Raw genomic sequence first — 17,390 nt, 5'->3', positions numbered from 1 at the left:
AAAACAACATTACAAGGGTACAATCCAGGTTAAACTTTTACAAAATGTATCACCAGGTGCATCAGTACAAACAATATTACAATCATTTACAGCCTTTCATTTTGATCTGTACAGCCCGAGGGGCTCTAAACAGTTCCCAGTCTCTCGGTGCGCTGTGGTAGAAAGGTCTTAGACAGCGACCCTTCCCCATTGCGCCTTTGCGGCAGCTGCCCCAAGCTTTAGTGCGTCCCTCAGCACGTAGTCCTGGACTTTGGATTGTGCCAGTCCGCAACAATCGGTCGGGGACAACTCTTTGTGCTGGAAGACCAACAAGTTTCGGGCAGACCAAAGCGCCTCTTTCACCGAGTTGATGATCCTCCAGCTGCAGTCGATGTTTGTCTCGGTGTGTGTCCCTGGGAACAGCCCGTAGAGCACAGAGTCCTGTGTCACAGAACTGCTCGGGATGAACCTCGACAGCAACCACTGCATCTCTCTCCAGACTTTCTTTGCAAAGGCACAATCCACAAGGAGGTGAACAACGGTCTCTTCCCCACCACAGCCACCTCGAGGGCAACGTGCAGAGGGGGTGAGACTCCTGGCGTGTAGGAAGGATCTGACGGGGAGGGCCTTTCTCACCACCAGCCAAGCTACGTCTTGGTGCTTGTTGGAAAGTTCTGGCGATGAGGCATTCTGCCAAATGACTTTGACAGTCTGCTCGGGGAACCATCCCACAGGGTCCACCCTCTCCTTTTCCCTCAGGGCCTCTAGGACGTTACGTGCTGACCACTGCCTGATGGACTTGTGGTCAAAGGTGTTTTTCTGCATAAATTTTTCCACCAGGGACAGGTGGTACGGCACGGTCCAACTACTTGGAGCGTTCCGCGGCAGCGTGGCCAGACCCATCCTTCGCAACACCGGGGACAGGTAGAACCTCAGCACGTAGTGACACTTGGTGTTTGCGTACTGAGGGTCTACGCACCGCTTGATGCAGCCACACACAAAGGTGGCCATCAGTATGAGGGCGATGTTGGGCACGTTTTTTCCCCCTTTATCTAGAGGCTTGTACATCGCGTCCCTGCAGACACGATCCATTTTCGACCTCATCGCTTCTCGGCCTTTTGGCTAAGATCAAGTGTAGGATCGCTTCTCGGCCTTTTGGCTAAGATCAAGTGTTGCAGGGGCGACACCATGGTCCTGCCATGGCAAGGTCGGGATGGAAGGGCGATAACCAATCGCAATCCAAATCTATACCGTGGGTTACCTATCACCGTCCGAGTCACGGTGAACCACAGCGACGAAGGAGGATCACCTATGGATCGGGGCTTCTTCACCAGGAGGATCCTGTTGAAGGCGTGCGGCTTCCAAGCTACGGAGATCTTCACCCTGCACGACTCCCGCAAAGGTGGTTATTTCGACGTGACTTTCAAGCGAGTGGCAGACTGCGTCCGGCTCCTGAGGGTGTTCGAGGAGAAGAGAGACCTGCCGGAGATGAAGATCCTGACGGCGGAGCCGCACTTTTCTCTGCCGTTGCAACGGGAACGTGAGGTGATGGTGCATGTGTACAACCCCTTCGTCCCTGTCGCCGACGTGGTCACCTTCCTCACCAGGTACTTCGATAAGGTGGGGAGCGGCACCGAGATTCGAGACGACTTGGGGATCTGGACAGGCAAACGCCTGTTTAAGGTCACGCTAAAGACCGATGGTAAGGGAGCCATTTTCCACCCTCCTTCCAGTTTCGCAATCGGGGGAAACCGTGGCTACCTGGTCTACGCTGGGCAACCCAAGCATTGTCGCTCATGCGGCAAGGCTGGCCATGTGGCGGCCAACTGCAGCGCCTCCCTCTGCAAGATCTGCAAACAGGAAGGGCACCAGACAAAAGACTGCAAACAGGCCAAGTGCTGAATTCCCTCCTTAATATATTATTGCGCCCAGCGTGGGACTCGAACTCACGACCCTGAAATTAAGTGTCTCATGCTCTACCGACTGAATTCCCTCCTTAATCCTCTACGCCAAGCTCTCCTGTTAAATAGAACCTACCAGTTTGAGGAAGCTTTTAGTCACCTGTCCTAAAGTCTCCTCCTTTTGCTCCATGTTAGGTCTGACCTACAACCCCATCGCATTTGCAGGAGAGAAGCAGGCCATTCGGCCCAACCAGCCTATGCTGGTGTTTAATGCTCCTATTCCATCTACTTATGCACCTTTGAAATGCCTAAGGACATTTTAAAGATGCTTTATAAATGCAGATTAGATTGTTTTGCAATACCAGTTGCTACTTTGTACTTGCTGAATGAGACCTATACTCCCAGGGAGCACTCCAAGCCCAAACTCCAGGCTAGATATTCTGTTAGTGGTTTGGTGCCCAATTTAGAGTCCTGATGGCACAGAAGGAGGCCATTCAGCCCATTGAGTCCATGCCGGCTCTCTGTAGAGCAATCCACTCGATCCCGTTCCTCTTTTCTGTAGCTCAACAAGTTTATTTCCCACAAGTGCCCCATCCAATTTCCTTTTGAAATCATTCAATGTTTCTGCTTCCACCCCCTCATGAGCAGCGAGTTCCGGGTCATTATCAGTTTTCCCTCACATCACCCCTTACCCAAAACCTTAAATCTGTGTACCCTCGTCCTTGTACCATCAGCTAATGGGAACAGTTTTACTTTATCTACCTTATCCAAACCCGTCATAATCTTGTCCACCTCTATCAAATCTCCCCTCAATCTCCTTCGCTCCGAGGAGAACAACCCCAGCTTTTCCAACCTGACCTTGTAACTAAAATCCCTCATCCCTGGACCCATTCTGGTAATTCTCCTCCGTACCCTCTCGAGGACCAGGGGTGAGACAATGATGCAGTGTTAATGTCATTAGGTTAGCAATCTGGAGGCCCAAACCAATGCTCTGGAGACACAGGTTCCAATCCCACCACAGCAACTGGTGGAATTTAAATTCAATGAATAAATTTGGAATTGAAAGCTAGTCTCAATCATGGTGACCATGAAACCATCATCGATTGTTGTAAAAACCCATCTGGTTCACCAGTGTCCTTTTAGGGAAAGAAATCTGCCATCCTTACCTGGTCTGGCCTACATGTGACTCCAGACCCACAGCAATGTGGTTGACTCTTAACTGCCCCTCTGAAATGGCCGAGCAAGCCACTCAGTTCAAGGGAAATTAAGGATGGGCATCAAATGCAGGCCTTGGCAGCAACGCCCACATCCCTTGAAAGAATAAAGAAAAAAATCATTCCTACTGTGGTGACCAGAACCGGGTGCAGTTCTCTAGTTGTGTCCTAACCAGAGCTTTATGTGGGTTCAGCATAACTTTCCTGTGTTTGTCCTCAATGCCTCTACTTAACTGGACTTGGAAATATATCGGCCGTTCCTTCACTGTCGTTGGGTCAAAATCCTGGAACTCCCTCCCTAACAGCACTGTGGGTGCACCTACACCAAAGGGACTGCAGCGGTTCAAGAAGGCGGCTGACCACCACCTTCTCAGGGGCAATTAGGGACGGGCAATAAATGCTGGCCCAGCCAGCAACGCCCACATCCCATCAATGAATAAAAAAGAAAATTGGGTGATGTTACTGGAAACCTTTAAGGTGTGTTCACTCCTCAGCAGCAGAGTTGGCAGATGCTATTTCCCCTCATGCAGGACAGGGCAGACCTTGTTTATATCTCTGGTCAACTTCATTGTAAGACATTTATTGCACTGAGATGGTACAGAGGGGTCAGGAATTGGCTTAATGGTGATTTTAATCGGAGGACTAAGGACCTATTCATTGGAAAATAAGAATCTTAATGGAGTGAGATGCTGACAGATCTGAGGACGTAGGTACACAAATGTCTCTATGTAGCGACACAGGTTCCTAAGGCTTTAAAAATGCAAATAAAGCTTTGGGCTGCACGAGGAATAGAATTGAGAAGCAGAGATGTTAAACTTGCATCGTACTTTGTTTAGACTACATTTGGGAGTACTGTGCGCAGTTCTGGTCTCTATATTACACGAAGTATATAGAATACTGGCGAAGGTGAAAATAAGATTTACAAGAATGATATCAGAGCTGAGAAGTTATAACTATCGGGAAGGACTGAACAAAATGGGACTCTTTCCGCTGGAAAAGAGGCTGAGGGACAACCTAGTGGAGGTCTTTAAAATTAGGTAGGGTTGATGTAGAGAAAATACGTCCACTTTTGGGGAGATCAAAACTAGTGGCCATAAATGTAATATAGTCACTAATAAATCCAATAGGGAATTCAGGAGAAACCTCTTTAACCAGACAGTGGTAAGAACAGGGAACTTGTTACCAAAGGGAGTGCTTGAGGTGAATAGCATGTATGTCTTTAAGGGCAAACAAGGCAAGGACACAGCAGCCCACTTGATCGGCGCTCCATCCACCAACTTAAACATTCACTCCATCCATCATTGACGCAGTAGCAGCAGTGTGTACCATCCACAAGATGCACTGCAGCAACTCACCAAGGCTCCATTGACACCTTCCAAACCCACGACCTCCACCACCTAGAAGGACAAAGGCAGAAGATGCATGGGAACACCGCCACTTGCAAGTTGCCCTCCAAGACGCACACCAACCTGACTTGGAAATATATTGCCGTTCCTTCACTGTCACTGGGTCAAAACCCTGGAACTCCCTCCCTGATAGCACCGTGGGTGTACCCACACCACACGGACTGCAGCGGTTCAAGAAGGCGACTCACCTGGCCTAGCCAGCGGCACTTGAATCCCGTGAAAGAATTTATTTAAAAAGTATGTGAAGGAGAGCAGATTAGGATATGCTGATAGGACTAGATGAAGTAAGGTGGGAGGAGGCTCGTGTGGAACATAAACACCAGCAGAGACCAGCTGGGCCGAATGTCCTGTTTCTACTCTGGAAATATTATGGAACTCTGCAAAAGGTGACAACGCTCTGTGGAACTCCTCTACATTTGTAATTGAACAATGTCTCTGAGTTTGAGGCCTATAGTCTCCCCCTCTTTCCCCCCCGTGGGCTTGTGTAGCCAGAATTGGATCAATTCAAATCTTCCTGGTTAAACTCTCCATTCCTGGAGTCTGGATTGTGCTCACACTCATTGAGACTCACGTTTTAAACCCAAATTCTGCTCAGTGTTCTGCACGTTTCATTCTTTTTTTTTCCTTTTCACATCACAGGGGAGGTTAAACCTGAGGTGAGGCCAAATGATCAACAGGAACCTGCACTCTGTGATTCCAGTGAGATGTCCCACGCTGTGGAGGATGTGAGTATCGGGGGTGCGTTTTACCCCTTTTGACGTTTTGATCGGAACGCAGGGGTTTTCCTTCTCTCCAGTTCCTATGATTCTGTTCCTTCCGTCCACCCTCCCCAGGGAGAGGTTAACCAAATAAGATTCTCATTTGGGAGAATTAACGGATGGGACTGGGGTGGTGGTGAAGGACAAGGAAAGGGAATTGGTGCTGGAGGGATGATGGGACAGGAGAGGGGGAAGGGACACAGTACAGAGGAGGGGAAGGGGTTCAGGTAGATGGGAGGACACAGGATGGAGGCACCGAAATGATGGGGAGTGGGGTGGTGGTGGGAGTGGGGTGGTGGTGGGAGTGGGTACTGGTAACTTCCTCCCTGAATACGAGATCAGTCATTCCTTTCTCTAACACTCGGTGGTTCCCTCTAGCATCTATGGTTCCCCTGTTAGAATCTTCTACCGTTTCAAACTTCTAATTATTTCTTCAGCTCTTGGGAGAGTTTGCAACCTATAGACAGACCATGTGGATCGCGGAGTGGGGGGGGCGTTGGTGTTGTGGAGGGGAGAAGGGTCAGAATCTGGACAGTGACGAGAGTTTGAGTGAAGATTGGGACTGTGTGTAATGGGGGAACCAGGGTCAGATCCTGATTGGGGAGGTTGAGGTCAGGTCTCTTTATGGAGCGATGGTGCCAGGCTGCTTTGACACACACCTTTCTCCTTTCCAGAAACCCAATGAAGAATCTGATTCCCTAACCTGCCAGCAGCCAGAGGCCAAAGCAACCGAAGGTAGGGAATGTTTAGCTCCATCACCACTATCTGCCCCTCAGTGAAACACTTTGACATTTTGCTTTTCCCTGACTGAGGTGAAGCCCCACAGCTATCAGCCCGCCACCAGTCCCTTAACTCAGCCCTCGTTCTTCTAGTGGACACATGCCCTATTTCCCCATGGTGGTGGGAGTGGGTACTGGTAACTTCTTCCCTGAACACGAGATCAATCATTCCGTTCTCTAAAACTCGGTGGTTCTCTCTGCGTCTATGGTTTCCCTGTTGGCATCTTCTACCTTCTTCATGGATGTTAATGAAGGGCTGATTTAATTCCCCTGCACCACCCCCAAGGACATTGGCAATCATAAGGTCAGAGGTAGAGGGGATGTTCAGCTGATGATTACATAATGCTCAGCACCATTTGCAGATACTGAAGCAGACCATGTCGATATGCAGCAAGACCAGGACAACATTCAGGCTTGGGCTGATAAGTGGGAAGTAATATTCACGCCACACAGTGCCGGGCAATGACCATCTCCAACAAGAGATAATCTAACCATCTTCCCTTGACATTCAATGGCATTACCATCACTGAATCCCCCACCATAAACATCTTTTGTACATAGTGGAGTGAATATTGGAGAAAAGTTCGGACATTCAAAACATTGAAACTTCTGTGAGAAATTGTAGAGCAATCTAAAGATGTGGAGGAAATAGATGAGAGGATATACAAAGGCCCATATAAAGGTTGGAGAGATGCAGTGGTGATGTCACTGAACAGGTAATCCAAAGGCCCAGGCTAATGCTGGGAGGACGTGGGGTCAAATCCCACCAGGGCAGCCAGTTTACCGTCTACAAGTCACCAGTCAGGAGTGTGATGGAATACTCTCCACTTGCCTGGATGAGTGCAGCTCCCACAACACTCAGTACAGCTCGACAGTATCCAAGGCAAAGCAGCCCACTTGATTAGCACCCCATCCAACACCTTAAACATTCACTCCCTCCACCACCGATACACAGTGGTGGCAGTGTGCACCATCTACAAGATGCACTGCAACAACTCACCAAGGCTCCTTTGATAGTACCCTACAAACTTGTGACCTCTACCACCTAGAAGGATAAGGACAGCAGATGCACATGGACACCACCACCTGGAAGTTCCCCTCCAAGACACACACACACCATCCTGACATGGAAATATATCGCCGTTCCTTCACTGTCACTGGGTCAAAATCCTGGAACACCCTCCCTAACAGCACTATGGGTGTACCTACACCACATGTCCTGCAGCAGTTCCAGTAGGCGGCTCACCACCACCTTCTCAAGGGCAATTAGGGATGGGCAATAAATGCTGGCCCACACCCTGTGAAAGAATTTTAAAAATCATAGCGACACTCCCAACACCAAGTTTATTTTATTCTTTCATGGGATGTGGGCATCACTGGCAAGGCCAGCATTTGTTGCCCATCCCTAATTACCCTTGAACTAAATGGCTTGCTAGGGCATTTCAGAGGGTAGTTAAGAGTCAACCATAGTGCTGTGGATCTGAAGTCACATATAGGCCAAACCAGACAGCAGATTTCCTTCCCTAAAGGGCATTAGTGAACCAGATGGGTTTTTGTGATTATTGATAGTTTCATGGTCACCATTACTGAGACTAGCTTTCAATTCTAGATTTTATTAATTGAATTTAAATTCCACCAGCTGCCCTGGTGGGATTTGAACCCATGTCCTCAGAGCATTAGCTCGGGCCTCTGGATTACCAGTCCAGTGACATCACCACTGCGCCACCAGTTCTCCAATGAATTTCTTAATGAATCAGTGATCGATCATGAGACCTTCTGTCCTTATGGCCTTGATCTTGCCCAGGTGCTTTCATGCCCTGGTGAGCTTGGTTATCTTTCTAACCACTCATGGGATGCTGAAGAACTGTTTTCAGAAAACGCTATTGTTGCCAAATCCGTCAACAGAGAGATGTCTTTGGCCTCAGCCACAAGCATCTTCAGTGTACTGACTGTCCACCTGCAGATAGTTAACACTGATATGGGCTAGACATCTCAATGGGCTATGTATGAGAAGGAGGCCATAGATCCACACCTCTGGCTTTAGCGAACTAATAGCTACTGAAACCAGAGATGTCCCAATATTAATATTCCCAAGCCATCAACTTCATAAAGACCTACATTCCCGGCAAGTCTTGCTACCATTTTGATATAGGTGACCTGCACACATTAATGTTCAGACTTCAAAGTATTGCGCTTTTTCATTGATATATTCACAACCAATCTGATCACTACAGGCAATTCCTCAGTTGCTGAGGCAACATGTAACCATGACAATACTGTAAAATGTTCAGTTGCTACTTGAACAACACCATCTGCGTTTATATTTATCAGTCATTTCCACAGATTTTTTTTTTCTTTTATGGGATGTGGGCATCACCGGCAGGGTCAGCATTTGTTGCCCATCCCTAATTGCCCTTGAACTAAATGGCTTGCTCAGTCATTTCAGAGGGTAGTTAAGAGTCAACCACATCGCTGTGGGTCTGGAGTCACATGTAGGCCAGACCAGGTAAGGACGGCAGATTTCCTTCCCTAAAGGGCATTAGTGAACCGGATGAGTTTTTATGACAATTGAAGATAGTTTCATGAACATCATCCACTGAGACTAGTTTTATATTCCAGATTTATTAATAGAATTCGAATTCCACCGGCTGCTGCGATGGGATTTGAACCCTTGTCCCAGAGCATGAGCCCGGGCGTCTGGATTACTAGTCCACGTTACCACAAGATGACCATCTCCCCATCTCCAATATTAGACTTCCATCTTCCATGCACATATAGACAGGTCAAAAAACTGAGGGAGATCATGAGTCATGTTCCTTTAAGGATATTGCTGACAGTGTCTTGCAAGATTCATGTGATCTCCATTCCTGTGATGCGTACTTACCATGACCAGTCCCAACTATTGTTTTCTCTTTGTTGCCATTGGCTGTACTCTGTAGGAAGGGCCTCTTCAACCTCCTGACTTACCTCTTGGACCTGTTACTAGCCATAACGATTTTACACCACCATTAAGAGGAATAGAATCTGAGAATGATCTAGCACAAGATGAAGGCCATTCAGCCCATCAAGCCATAGTGCAGTTTTTAAATTCGCTTTTGGGATGTGAGCATTGCAGGTGTTGCCCATCCCTAATTACCCTTGAGAAGGTGGTGTTGAGCTGCCTTCTTGAACTGCTGCAGTCCCATGCGGTGTAGGTACACCCACAGTGCTGTTAGGAAGGGAGTTCTAGGATTTTGACCCAGCGACAGTGAAGGAACGGTGATATATTTCCAAGTCAGGATGGTGTGTGGCTTGGAGGGGAGCTTCCAGGTGGCGTTGCTGGTACAAGATTATTTTCTACTGCGACAGTAATGGAATCGAATAAAAAGCCATTGCCATATCTTGTCTTGCGCAGGGTTTGAAGGTGGACTGGGAATCCCCATCGCATAATCTCACATGCTTTCCACCAGACCGGCAACATGTGTAAAACAGTGCCATTGGGCACTGAAGTCTCTGCCTGAAAGCAGGATGATTTGACCCAACAAGTGGGAACAAGCTGAGGCCGATTCTACATTGTTTTTTGATTGAGGGTTGAGACATTTCAGTTTCTCGCTAGTGTTCCCCCTTATCGATTCTATTCAGCTTCGACCATTCCACGTGAGCTTCACGTTCTCACCATTCTTTGGATAAAGAAGTGTTACGGACAGTGGGGGGGGTGTCAATTTAAACAGCCCTCAGTTCTCCGTCCATAAACAGAAAGGTGCTTTGATATGCTTCCCCCTGTATAAGTGGTGGCGTGTTTTTCAACCCCTTGGTTTTCGTGTGAGTTGATTTCTATTAATAACCCCACAGCAAATTTGTGATAGGATGAGCTCAGAGGGTTAGTTTATTTGCACACACTCAAAGGTGGGAGGAGGGTAGCAACATTGCCTCCTTTTCACTCATACACGAAAAGAGAGGGATAGCGAAAGAAAGATTGACAGGGCAAAGACCACAGAGAAAAGAATTATTGTTTCACATTTGTCCAGAGTCCAGAATCTAAGTCCAATGGTGTATTCCTTCACAGAGTTCGGCAGGCTGAACTGATGCTGGATAATTCATTTTTCCAGTAGAATTGACTTCCAAAATGAGAAGGGCACATGGAGCTGAGTCAGTCTTGTAGGCAGTTATACAGAAGTTCCAGTAGAGATTTTGAAATTTTAGAAATTAGCCATGAGGATATCTATATATGTTCTATAAAAATATAGAGTGGGAGGTCTTAGCCCCTGGATAGAAGTTTCTCCAGAAGTTCTTCATTTGATTTATTAATGGCTTTCTGATATTTATGACCTCTAGGACTGGGAGGTCTTGTCGCACAGTGGGTAGCATCCATATCTCTGGGCCAGAAGCTCTGGGTTCAAGTCCCACTTCAGGATTTGATGGCTGCAGAAGGTGCGTTCATAACGTGGCCAAACAGGTTGATTATCAGCTTGTAAATCCTTCCAATGTACCTGATGGCAGATAGTAAGAGCAGGAGAGTTTCCTGGTCAGCCAGACTGTAGAAGGCAACGACAAACCACTGCAGTACTTTGCCAAGCAGAATTATGGACCAATCCAATGGAAGTCCATGGTCGCCAGTGCCCTCTTAGGGCATGGTACCTGAAGGAGGAGGCAAGCTTTGGCATTAGGTAGGGCTAAGGCAGCTCCAGTATTACTAACTCTGAAATAAGCTCCAATGTTCTTTGAGCCACAGTGCACAAGGCATCATTGTCTTTGTTCAAGACTTTTTTTCTATTCTTTCATTGGATTTGGGTATCACTGGCAAGGCCATCCTCAGTTGTCTTTGAGGATTAGCCCTGCACTAATTGGCATTGGGATGGGAAAGCTGACTGTCAACAAGCACCATTCGATACCAGTCCAGGGGTTGGAATTGCAACCTATCAATTCAGCTCATTTCAATCCTATTAGAAAACGAGAGATCAAAAAGAAGAGACTGGCAATCATATAGTGCTTTTCACGACCACCAACGTTTCCAAAGCTTTTTACAGCCAATTAAGTACTTTTTGAAGTGTAGTCTCTAATCACAGCTGAATTTGCGCACAGCAAACTCCCACCAACAGGAATGTGATAATGAGGAGATAATCAGTTTTTGTGATGTTGATTGAGGAATACATATTGGCCAAGGCACTGGGAATAACTCCCCTGCTCTGCTTTGAAGTAGTGTCATGGGATCTTTTACATCCACCTGAACAGGCAAATGGGGCCTCGGATCAACAGATGAGCACCTCTGACAGTTTTTATTTCCGTTCACTCACGGGATGTGAGCTTTGCTGGCTGGGCCAGCATTTATTGCCCATCCCTAGTTGCCCTTGAGAAGGTGGTGGTGAGCTACCTTCTTGAACTGCTGCAGTCCATGTGGTGTAGGTACACCCACAGTGCTGTTAGGGAGGGAGTTCCAATATTTTGACTCAGCGACAATAAAGGAACGGCGATATATTTCCAAGTCAGGGTGGTGAGTTACTTGAAGGTAACCAGGTGGTGGTGTTCCCATCTATCTGCTACCCTTGTCCTTCTAGGTGGTAGTGGTCGTGGGTTTAGAAGGTGCTATCTAAGGAGCCTTGGTGAATTCCTGCAGTGCATCTTGTAGATGGTACACGCACTGCTGCTACTGTGCAGCACTCTCTCAGTGCTACACTGGAGTGTCAGCCTTGACTTTTGTGCTCGAGTCTGGAGTGGAACTTGAACCTAGAACCTTGTGATTTAGAGGTGAGAGTGCTACCAGCTGAACCACGGCTCATATCTAAAATCATAACATCTTAAGAGCAGGAGGGAGGCTATTTAGCCTCTCGAGCCTGCTCTGCCATTCAGTGGCCATTCAATTCATGGCTGATCTGTGACCTAACTCCATATACCTGCCTTTGCTCCATACCCCTTGGATAACAGATATCTACCAATCTCATAATACAAATTTACAATTGATCCAGCATGAATTGTCATTTGTAGAAGGAGAGTTCCAAATTTCTACCCGCACTTTGTGTACAGAATTGTTTCCCCAATTTCACTTCTTAAAGGTTTCGCTCTAATTTTTAGACTCCCAACCAGCACAAAATAATTCTCTCAATCTACCTTATGGGATACAAAAACAAAAATTGCTGGAAAAATTCAGCAGGTTTGGCAGTATCTGTGGAGAGGAAGTTTCGAGTCTGTATGACTCTTCATCAGAACTAAAGAGGGATAGAAATGAGGTGAAATATAAGCTGTTTAAGGGGGGTGGGACAGGTAGAGCTGGATAGAGGGCCAGTGATATGTGGAGACAAAGGAGAGATAGCCAAAAATGTCATAAACAAAAGGAGTGTTGACGGTGGTGATATTAGCTAAAGGATGTGCTAATGGTGACATTAATGTCTTTGGCAATCTCTCCTTTGCCTCCACCTATCACAGGCCCTCTATCCAACTCTACCTGTCCCACCCCCCTTAAACAGCTTATATTTCACCACATTTCTATCCCTCTTTAGTTCTGATGAAGAGTCATACAGACTCGAAACATTAACTCTGTCTTCCTCTCCGCAGATGCTGTCATACCTGCTGTGTTTTTCCAGCAATTTTTGTTTTTGTTTCAGATTTCTAGCATCCGCGGTATTTTGCTTTTACCTACCTTATGGGATATCTGGCTCCATCAGTCTTAATTTTTCAGTCCGTTTTTTGGTTATTTAAGTAAATGTTCATTTGCTTAAATGGCATACAGTACTTAAACAAAAATTGTATCAAATGTTATCTAAGGGCTTAAGTATGTCACATGTCTAGATTTACATTTAGGGTAGATGGTCTTAGTTAAAGGTCTTGTGGTGCAGTGGTAGCATCACCACCTCTGGGCCAGAAGCTCCAAGTTCAAGTCCCACTTTGGGACTTGATGACCACGGAAGGTGCTTTCTTAACACCAAATAGGTTGAATATCAGCCTGTAAACCCTTCCAATATGCCTGATGGCAGGCGGTAAGAGTGGGAGAGTTTCCTGGTGAGCCATACTGCAGAAGATAATGGCAGACCACTGCAGTACCTTGCCCAGCATAATCATGGACCAATCCAGTGGAGGTCCATGGTTGCCAAGGCCCTCTTAGGGCAGGGTACCCCGAAGATGGAGGAGGTCCTCCTTAACATATTGGGCATATTGTCCTCATAGGAGTGGGTTCAGCAGCAGATCTATACCCCTGGCAATGCCTCATTGAATTGTTATAAGTTGCCAGCATGGAATGGTTAGGCCTAATGGCCTGTTTCTGTATATTCTAAGTCATTTCAACAATGGTAGGACAATTGAGTTTTGTTCCATTTTTGGATTAATGTAGATCTGGTAGAGACATCAAAAATGACAGATTATGTTTTTTTGCCAGCAACAGAGCTGTGGAAAGTAATAGCTGACATTCTGTCAGAATCAGGGGGTTACCATGCGCTGATCCTTTATGTCAGTGCTCTAAGCTTCATTTTGAATGGTAGGTTGCCTACAGCCTATCTGAGTTCATTGCAGGACAATGCCCAGTGATCTTAGCCCTCAATGACTTCGTACAGTCCTGGGAGCAGATGTTTGGTTACGTACCTCCTCCATCCTTTCTGATGCCAAGAATGCTGAGGGAAGGTTCAGGCAGAAGGATGTCCAAACTGATCACAGAATGGTTAGAGCACAGGATGTGGCTATTCGGCCCGTCGTGTCTGTGCTGGCTCGCCAAAGGAGCAACTTGCCCAGTGCCATTCCCCTGCCTTCTCCCTATAGCTCTGCACATTCTTCCTTCTTGGAAAGCATTTGATAAAGCCCCACATAAAGGTTAGTGTGTAAAATTAAAGCACCTGGGATTGGGGGTAATATATTGGCATAGACTGAAAATTGGTTAGCAGACGGGAAACAGAGAGTAGGAATAAATGGGTCTTTTTTGGAGTGGCAGGTGGTGATTAGTGGGGTACCGCAGGGATCAGTGCTTGGACCTCAGCTATTCACAATATATATCAATGATTTGGATGAGATAACCAAATGTACTATTTCCAAGTTTGCTGACGCCACAAAGCTTGGTGGAGGTGTGAGCAGTGAGGAGGATGTTAAGAGGCTTCAATGCGACTTAGACAGGTTGAGTGAGTGGGCAAATACATGGCAGATGCATTATAACGTGGATAAGTGTGAAGTTATCCACTTTGATAGGAAAAACAGAATGTCAGAGTATTATTTAAACGGTGATAGATTGGAAAATGTTGACGTACAAAGGGACCTGGGTGTCCTTGTACACCAATCATTGAAAGCAAGCATGCAGGTGCAGCAAGCAGTTAGGAAGGCAAATGGTATGTTGGACTTCATAGTGAGATGACTTGAGTACAGGAGCAAGGTTGTCTTACTGCAGCTGTACAGGGCCTTGGTGAGACCACGCCTGGAGTATTGTGTGCAGTTTTGGTCTCCTTACCTAAGAAAGGATATACTTATTATAGACGGAGTGCAGCGAAGGTTCACCAGACTGATTCCTGGGATGGCAGGATTGTCGTATGAGGAGAGGTTGGGTTGACTGGGCCTGTATTCCCCGGAGTTTAGAAGAATGAGAGGGGATCTCATTGAAATGTATAAAATTCTGACAGGGATGGACAGACTGGATGCAGGGATGATGTTTCCTCTGGCTGGGGGGGTCTAGAACAAGGGGTCACAGTCTCAGGATACGGGGTAGGCCATTTAGGACTGAGATGAGGAGAAACTTCTTCACTCAGAGGGTGGTGAACCTGTGGAATTCTCTATCACAGAGGCTGTGGAGGCCAAGTCACTGAATGTATTTAAGAAGGAAACCGGTTTCTAGACTCCAAAGGCATCAAGGGGTATGGCGAGAACGCAGGAGTACGGCATTGAGATAGAGGTTCAGCCATGATCTATTGAATGGCAGGGCAGGCTTGAAGGGCTGAATGACCTGCTTCTTTTTTCTGTTTCTCAGATAATAATCCAATTCCCTCTTGAATGCCTCGATTGAACCTGACTCCTCCACACTCAGTGCATTCCAGGTCCTAACCACTCACTGTGAAAACCTTTTTCCTCGTCGCCATTGCTTCTTTTGCCAATGACCTTAAACCTGTGCCCTTTTGTTCTCGATCTTTGCACCAATGGGAACGGTTCCTCCCTATCTACTCTGTCCAGACCCAAATGATTTTGAATGCCTCCATCAAATCTCTTCTTGACCTTTTCTCCAAAGAAAACAGTCCTAACTTCTCCAGTCTACCTACATAACAGGTTCCATGGATAAGGAACTTCATTCTCATGGATCTTTTCTGCACTCTGTCCAATGTCTTCACATCCTTCCTGAAGTGTGGAACCCAGAACTGGACACACTAATCCAGTTGAGACCGTACCAGTGTTTTGTACAAGTTTAACATAACCGCCTTGCTCTTATACTCTATTAATAAAGCCAAGGATGCTATATGCTTTATTAACTTCTGTCTCATCCTGTCCTGCCACCTTCAATACTTTATGTACATATACACCCAGGTCTTTCTGCTCCTGCATCAACTTTAGAATTGTACCCTTTATATTGTGCCTCTGTGTCCTTCCTACCAAAACAAATCGCTTCACACTTCTCTGCATTAAGTTTCATCTGCCACTTGCCCACCCATTTCACTCACCTGTCTAAGTCCTTTTGAAGTTCTACACCATCCTCCTCACAGTTAACAGCACTTCTGAGTTTTGTATCGTCCGCAGATTTTGAAATTGTGCCCTGTACACAAAGGTCTAGGTCATGAATGTATATCAGGAAGAGCAGGGGTCCAAATACTGACTCCGGGGAACACCACTGTAAAGCTTCCTCCGGTCCAAAAAGCATCCATTAACCACTACTCTCTGTTTCCTGTCACTCAGCCAATTTTGTATCCTTGTTGCTACTGTCCCTTTTATTCCGTGAGCTCTGGGTTAAACTGACTGGCCTGTAGTTGCTGATGACCAAGGCTTCTGTAGCAGTGCTGCCCAGACTCGCCAGCTAGAAGGACAAGCTCATCGATTACAAAGGAACATCGCCACATCTAAGTCACCCATCCTCTTGGCTTGAATGTATCTTGTATCTTGTATCTTAACCCAAGCAAAGTCCTGGAACTTCTATTTAACAGCAGTGTAGGAGGACCTTCACCATGTATACTGCAGTGGTTCAAGGTGAAGGCCGAGGGCTCATATTCTCAATTCCACAGAAACAACAACATAAAAGCAAAATACTGCGGATGCTGGAAATCTGAAACAAAAACAGAAAATGCTGGAAAAACTCATCAGGTCTGACAGCATCTGTGAAGAGAGGAACAGAGTTAACGGTTCGAGTCCGTTTGACACATCTTCAGAGCTAAAGTAGAAATGTGATGGATTTTATACTGTTTAAGAAGGGGTGGAGCAAAATAGAAGGTTAGGGATAGGTGGGAGCTAAGAAGAAATTTGACAAAGATGTCATGGGCACAAGACAGAGGGAGTGTTAATGGCAGTGTTAAAGACTAAAGAAGGTGCTGACAGTGGCATAAAGGTAAGACGGCAGAACGAGGGTCAGCGCTCTGAACGCAAAACGTAAAAATGTGACAGATGGCCTTGTGGGGGGAGTGGGTTGGGGAAAAAGGATAACAAAATAAATTTTTAAAAATGAATAAATAAATAAAACTAAAAAAAATTATTGGATTAAAAAAGGGGTAAAGATGGAGGAGAGAGTTCATGATCTGAAGTTGTTGAACTCAATGTTAAGTCACTGTAAAGTGCCTAGTCGGAAGATGAGTTGCTGTTCCTCCAGTTTGCGTTGGGCTTCACTGGAACATTGCAGCAGGCCAAGGACGGACATATGGGCATGAGAGCAGGGTGGAGTGTTGAAATGGCAAGCGACAGGAAGGTCTGGGTCATGCTCGTGGACTGAGCAAAGGTGTTCCACAAAGCGGTCACCCAGTCTGCGTTTGGTCTCTCCAATGTAGAGGAAACCGCATTGGGAGCAACGAATGCAGTAGACCAAATTGAAGGAAATTGAAGTGCTGCTTCACCTGAAAGGAGTGTTTGGGGCCTTGGACGGTGAGGAGGGAGGAGGTAAAGGGGCAGGTGTTGCACCTTCTGCGATTGCATGGGAAGGTGCCGTGGGAAGGGGATGAGGAGTTGGGGGTGATGGAGGAGTGGACCAGGGTGTCACAGGGAATGGTCCCTATGGAATGCTGAAGGAGTGGGGTGGGGTGTGAGGCGAAGATGTTTGGTGGTAGCATCATGCTGGAGTTGGTAGAAATGGCGGAGGATGATTCTTTGAATGCGGAGGCTGGTGGGGTGAAAAGTGAGGACAAGGAGGACCCTATCATGCTTCTGGGAAGGAGGGGAAGGTGTGAGGGCAGAGGCGCGGGAGATGGGCTGGACACGTTTGAGGGCCCTGTCAACCACAGTG

At 46.7% G+C, this 17,390-nt stretch overlaps 1 protein-coding gene across 3 annotated transcripts in view; it reads left to right on the top strand.

Annotated features, from left to right (window-relative positions):
- LOC144668808 (sterile alpha motif domain-containing protein 1-like) overlaps positions 1–17,390 on the top strand; it is a 70,818-nt gene that overhangs the window by 13,970 nt on the left and 39,458 nt on the right. For 2 of the 3 annotated variants that reach the window (XM_078531178.1, XM_078531176.1), the window contains exons 3-4: positions 5,140–5,225; positions 5,933–5,993. The exons of the other annotated variant lie outside the window; for it this stretch is intronic. In XM_078531178.1, coding sequence (XP_078387304.1) covers positions 5,140–5,225; positions 5,933–5,993 — 147 coding nt within the window. The remainder of the gene's footprint in view (positions 1–5,139; positions 5,226–5,932; positions 5,994–17,390) is intronic. 3 annotated transcript variants of the gene reach the window in all.

This window comes from Cetorhinus maximus, chromosome 28 (assembly GCF_964194155.1).
Source record: "Cetorhinus maximus chromosome 28, sCetMax3.hap1.1, whole genome shotgun sequence".
NCBI classification, from domain to species: domain Eukaryota; kingdom Metazoa; phylum Chordata; class Chondrichthyes; order Lamniformes; family Cetorhinidae; genus Cetorhinus; species Cetorhinus maximus.
This window is presented reverse-complemented; position numbering and strand designations above follow the sequence as displayed.